Source organism: Bactrocera latifrons, unplaced genomic scaffold, assembly GCF_001853355.1.
Source record: "Bactrocera latifrons isolate USDA-ARS-PBARC rearing strain unplaced genomic scaffold, ASM185335v1 scaffold_249, whole genome shotgun sequence".
Lineage (NCBI taxonomy): Eukaryota > Metazoa > Arthropoda > Insecta > Diptera > Tephritidae > Bactrocera > Bactrocera latifrons.
Genome location: NW_017536063.1, coordinates 56,245 through 62,435, shown reverse-complemented (window position 1 = coordinate 62,435; position 6,191 = coordinate 56,245). Strand labels below are relative to the sequence as shown.

The 6,191-nt window shown below is 40.4% G+C and overlaps 2 protein-coding genes across 4 annotated transcripts in view; one reads left to right on the top strand and one right to left on the bottom strand.

The window, feature by feature from the left end:
- Positions 1-2,161, bottom strand: part of LOC108969315 (guanine nucleotide exchange factor DBS-like) — a 57,966-nt gene extending 55,805 nt beyond the window's left edge. Inside the window, exon 1 of the mRNA XM_018933949.1 lies at positions 827-2,161. Coding sequence (XP_018789494.1) covers positions 827-1,151 — 325 coding nt within the window. The 5' untranslated portion in view covers positions 1,152-2,161. The remainder of the gene's footprint in view (positions 1-826) is intronic.
- A 3,164-nt stretch (positions 2,162-5,325) lies between these two features.
- LOC108969328 (glycogenin-1) overlaps positions 5,326-6,191 on the top strand; it is a 29,030-nt gene continuing 28,164 nt past the window's right edge. For 2 of the 3 annotated variants that reach the window (XM_018933971.1, XM_018933969.1), the window contains exon 1: positions 5,333-5,646. In XM_018933971.1, the coding sequence (XP_018789516.1) occupies positions 5,640-5,646 (7 nt within the window). In that variant the 5' untranslated portion in view covers positions 5,333-5,639. Of the gene's footprint in view, positions 5,647-6,191 lie in introns of all 3 variants that reach the window. The other variant, XM_018933967.1, reaches the window with a different exon arrangement.

The window sequence follows — 6,191 nt, the reverse complement described above, 5'->3', positions numbered from 1 at the left end:
GTGGCAAAACGTGATGTTTCCAATATGATCCCAAAATAAAACGGCAGAGTGCTGAATGGAAGGCACCGGACGGGCCGACACAAAAAATCGCGAATGGAGAAGTCAAAAGTTAAGACAATGCTGATTTGTTTTCATGATTCCAAGGGTATTGTACACAAAGAATTAATTCCCCTCGGCCAGAACGTTAATGCGTTTGGTGCGCCGTATTCGACACGTTCGACCCGAATATCGCGAAGTTGAAAGTTGGCGTTTGTTCCACGATAATGCACCATCTCATCAATCGACGCTTGTGATCGATTATTTGATCAAAAATCACATTTTAACCATGAACCACTCCCCATATTCACCTTATATGGCACCGTGCGACTTCATCCTTTTGGGAAAAAGGCATTTGACCATGAAAGGCAAGCGTTATACAGACATAGAGGCCATTCAAAAGGCTTGCAGCGGCATACTGGCGGCCATAACAGCCAAAGAGCGAAAACACTCGTTCGAAATACTTTTGGACAGTGCAGAAAGCTGTATTGAAGTGGAAGGAGACTATTTTGAATTTTGATTGATTGATTTTGATTTTGAAAAACCCATTTGTTTTGAGTATTTTTTATTTTTTTTTTAAAGTCCTGTTTACTTTGGAACGCATCTTGTATAAGCTTTCTTGGCAGTGCATTATTCCCCTCAAACTATGTAGTACATATAAATATATAATCTAAAAGTCAATAAATAACTTAGCCACAAAAAGTTTCTTAACTATCAAATGCAATTAGCGCCACCCTAGACCACTAGTCGTACACTAACTCATAGGTACATACATAGCATACAAACTCACCTGATAAATCGGATATATCTAAACAACTCGAACGGCTTTTGGTGCGTTGCAAGAGTGGATGTTGTAATGGCTGTTGCTGTTGTTGTTGCTGTGGATGATTTATCGGTGACTGATKGACAGCGCTGGCATTTGCGGTGATGCCACCGAAAATATTATTACAAAGGCTATCAGCGCCCGCATTCAAAGGCAAGCCGCCACCGCCATTGCTGGATCCCGAGCCGCTGCTGCACCAGTCCGCCTCCATGGCTTTGGATGCGCTGCGCTTGAAGTGTTCCAGGAAATTATCAATTTGCTTTTCAATCGAGTTCGATGGTGAATTTTCCATAATAGCGYTTATGCATAATTGGAACGAGCATCGAAAAGAATACTTGGCTTGATTTGTTTGCTTTTCCTTTTATGATTTTCCTTTGATTATTCTTATGTACTTATGTGCAGCTTGGTGGCATTTGAAGGCAGTTAGAGACGAATAACGCGTAACTATGTCACAAATGCTGCTTCTTCTACAGTTGAAGGTCAATTAACTTCCACTGCGTGAACTTTTCGTATGCGAACGACGCATAATAGACGCCCACTTGGCGGTGCCACTCGTACCGAGGGGGTGGGTTAAGGCGCTGGCGAGATTGAATTTGGTCTACGCTGTGGCAAGTAGTTGCTGTTGTTGCTTTTGCTACTTGGCCAGTTGCGGAAAGACCTTGAGGTGAGTATTTATACTGAAATTTGATTTTTTCTATTTTATTTCACAATTTCCATAGATTCGCCTTATATTTTATAAACTTCTGAAACACTCTCACTTGGCACTCACTTTTTTTGAACTTYTGAAACGCACACTCACTTTTATGTGATTTATTTTTTCATTAACTTWTMTTTTCCCATTACACCTTGTAGATAATTACTGCGCAAATATTTYTACAYGCATTTGCRCTTCTCTAATTGCTTTGAAATCAATTACTTTAGCAGAAGACTTCTTCATATTTTCAACAACACTTTTCTTCTAAACTTTTCACAAATTTTGTTATAAATTTTCTTCRATATATTTTCTGCAAATGCGACCTATTGACTCGTATGAACTTAACCCTCGTTCCACACACGTCCATTTACATATACCGAATACACACTCACGACACACCGCACTTTAGTTAGGCCTTGTCGCGTCGGCTTGTATATCCTTCATATATCCACTTTTAGGCGCGAGCACTCGTTTCACTATTTTCTCTGCGCGAATCGCGGCTTGCTARTCCATATTTTCCCAAGGCCCAACCGYTTATGAGCRTAGCTAACGTAGAACTGAAGTCACGGCGCGGCGAATCCGATGTAGCATGCAACGGCGCAGTGCACACGCCGTCGACTTTTCGCACACCTCACAACCTCTGCCTATTGCTTTTCCAAATATTCTTTAGATTTTATTGTTGCGTTGGAAATTTACGCAGCGCCRTCGCTGCTGCTGTTGCTGCATGGCTGGGTAAATATGGAACCGGCGTTGAGATGCCAACGCTACACGTGACTCTAACATTGCTGTGGGCAGCGGGGTGAGTGCAGCAGCRGCGACGTACGGCGTCGACKGTTCAGTCAGAGCGCATCGCATTTCTTCGTTGATTTGCGGTTTGTTGTCTGTGCTGCTTCGGCTTTCTTATTTTCTTTTGTTTTTAGTTTCCTTTCYCAATACGCTTCGCCARTGTAGTTGTTATTGTTGTTGCTGTCATAGTTGTGGGTKGCTGAAACGTAGTCATGCGCAGTGCTTGTGTTCGGCGGGCGAAAATTATCAGCTGTGCGGCGAGTTTAATTTGAATTTGTAATAGATTGTTGATGCAGAGGGAAGTGCCCAGTGCTGTCGTTACCAGACGGCCCCACTTTTCTTTATCTCGGCCTTTTAATTTTCCAACCGAGTTATATGAGTAGCTTAATAATCGGGTTGTCTTTCTAACTAAATGGATCCGCTTGGGTTCAGATGTATTACTCAAATTACTCATTTGATCAATCTTTCATTACACATTTTGAGGATAGATTAAGGAAGACATCCGTTGCCTTATATTGCGCCGAAATTCTCCCCTCTTCCACTGCACTCCTGAGAACTTGGACTGTCTCTTATACACATCTAGATGTGTATAAGAGACAGACTAATAGCTTATCCTTGATAGAAAGCTGTGATGGATGGATGCGCCAAACATTGAGGATAGATTAAGGAAGACATCCGTTGCCTTATATTGCGCCGAAATTTTCCCCTCTTCCACTGCACTCCTGAGAACTTGGATCACTTTGCCTCAGAGATCAMTCGGGGCGGCTTTTTCCTGCTCACATACCAACTAAAGACATTTGGMGTGGAAGAAGTCGCTGAAGAAGAGCCGCTGTGAGCTTTCTCAGGAATGTYCCGAYGTTAGTAGAAAAAGTATTGTGTAASSAGCTCTCCGTCAAACTTAGCTTTAAGCTACCTGACCACCATAGTGTTTTTCAGGCGAAAGTGTCTGCTATTAAATTAGATATACTGCTCCTAAGAGTAACTTCTTTCAGGAAGGTGAGCATTCACTCCGACAGCAGAGTGGCAATACTGGCAATACTAAAGTTAGTAAAGGACTTCTCCAGAAAAAGCAGCGAACTGCTTAACCATCAGACTCGTTTGGGTGCCTGTTTATAGCAGAATAGCTAGCAACTGCAAAGTCGAGGAGCTAGCCACGAAAGGCACTCTTGCCCATGTACATCGAAATGGAACTGAGTTGGATCTCTATTGAAAACTTGCGTTGCATTACTGGATGCTCAATAGGTGCTGGTCGTGGTCCTGTGCGATTGCAAGMCCCTTTTGACATAATAGGCTTTCATGCGGTGAGATTAAAAATTTTGATGTATGAAAATTTGTATGGAGGAGGGTGAGGTGGAAACATCCAGTCACTTTTTCGCCATTGTCCAGCATTCGCAAGACTGAGAATAAAACTTTTCGCCTGTTTTACCTTCAGCTAACCAAGGGGCATAGCCGAAACAGACATTGATCGCCACTTATTGTTTGAGTAGATAGTTTTCTAGACCGTCCAAGTGAGATCCCTGTTAGGATCGACATGTTAATTTAACTTAATTATATACTAAGAGTATTCTAAAAGTAACTCTATGCTCGAACTGAGCTTTAGAACAGTATTTTCTTACGAACTTGTATCTGTTTTCCGCGATGAAAAAAATGAGGTGCAAATAATTGTCTCTCAAATTCGCATCACAAAAAAACGCAAATCTATAAAGAATGACGGAATTATTTTCTGGTTCCTGGCCCTCGTTTAAGCCTTTTAGAACTCGTTTTGAATTGGATGATTCCTGTCTTGGAAACGCAAGATATTTGACAATTTGAGCGTGATCTCTTTGAGAACTGTTTTATTYGAAATGTGCTTAAATCTGGGTCTCGTGAGATGATGATCATAAAGTCGTTGTTGTTGTTGTTGATGTAGCGGCAGAAARTATGCTTGAAATATCTTAATTTGGAGCAATGCTGTCGGGTTGACAGTCCTTGGCTAGATAAAAATTCGGGTTCTTTCCAGTTACGTAGAYCCGACTGTGWATCACTAAGATCAATTGAAATATCTACAAACTAAAAATCATAGTCTACCGTTGCCGACTGATCACGCATTAAAAGAGCTCGATGTTCCACACATTTCTGTATCCACACGTTTCTGTTTCGTACGACTTATTAGTTTGTATCGAAAGGATTTCATTATATTTTTAAAAATGCTCGTCATACTTTTCAAAAATGTTTTGTATATTTTTAAAAGCGGTTTAAAATAGTATTTATCATGTATTCTTTACAGAACTCTCCAGAGCAGAATATACAACTATATTACTTGCATTCTCTTTCTTTGGTTCTCTTAAAACACACTCTTTGTACCAACTACCACATTTGGGGGCTTCGTCTAGATGTGTATAAGAGACAGTACTTGCATTCTCTTTCTTTGGTTCTCTTAAAACACACTCTTTGTACCAACTACCACATTTGGGGGCTTCGCTCAATCCAAACTAAATAAATAATTGAGCGCATTCGGACGCTATAACTCGTCGCTAGAAAGTCAACGGCAACAGCATACATCACAGATCTAAAACTTACATCTCTGGGCGATATGTTGCATAGGCAGAGGCGCCTACTGAGTGACTATAAAAATCATGCAAAAGAAACCCCCACAAGCGATGGCTACCAAACGGAGGCTACAACAACAAGTAGACAGAGTAGTAGCGGCAGCGATAGCAATGACAAAAATSCAAAATCAACAACAAAATAACCAAATAAGCAGCAACAAACAAATGTACGCTTTTAGAAGTCGACTCATTTTCGACCACAAGCGAGAAGACATAGCGCGCTCACAGCGCCGAAAACCAATACAAGTGCACACACACATACATGCGCGTTAATGTGGATGTATTTACAGTGAAAGCATGCAAAATGTTTATAAAAATACAACAAACACATTTGCTTGCTACGCTAAAGTGGAGGTCTAATCGCGGTATGGCCGGCTGTACGCGCTTTGCTGCAGTCGAACGGCACAATGCGAAATCAGTTTCTCGCCGCTCGTGTACGGAACAACAACGTAGCTAAAAAGCAATAGCACAAGTGAAAAGCGCCACAAGCTAAACGCTGAGTAGAAGACTGAGTAGAACGGGTCATAAAGACAGGCAGACAGTATAGTCAGTCAGTTGGGCAAACGCCAGCCATCCCAAAACACGTCGTGTGAATTTTTTACAAAAGAATACGAAAAAAATAGTGCTGAAGAAAAGTGAAAAATTTGTTCAAATAAAAGAATAAAATTTAATTTTTATACAATTTAACAACAACGACAACAGTTTAAACAAAATGAGCAGTAAGTTCCAGCCAAAGTTGTTGAAGAACTAAAASCAAAAATCTACTAGAAATGTAAAAAAATTCTAATAAGAACGCACGCACGTTGCAAGCTTCAATTTATTATTATTGTTAATTTTTATTAATTTACAATTGCATATATGGACAGCAAATGAAAGCARGCGAGAAAATTGCAAAAAAGAAAAAAACAGAAAAATTGTCAGCTGCGCAAAAATAAAGAGCAAGAAAAATTAACAGTTAATAAATAATTAAGAGTTCGCTGAGTTGAAATCTGAGTTGTATAGCAGTTAGCAATAATGAAATATGAGTACAAAGATATGCGAAGAAATAAGCGTAACAATAACAAGAAACATTGTTGGCGGCGTAGGCTTTTGGGGCACACACGCACAGACATGTATGCACATGCAGTTGCTTGCTTAAAAAATTCCAAGACCAAACAAATAGYGAGTCAAAGCTGCGCCTTATCAGCCGTGTCCCTACTACCTGCGCCACCTTATTAATATATTAGTGACAATTATATCATCATAAATATTTTTCGCGCACACC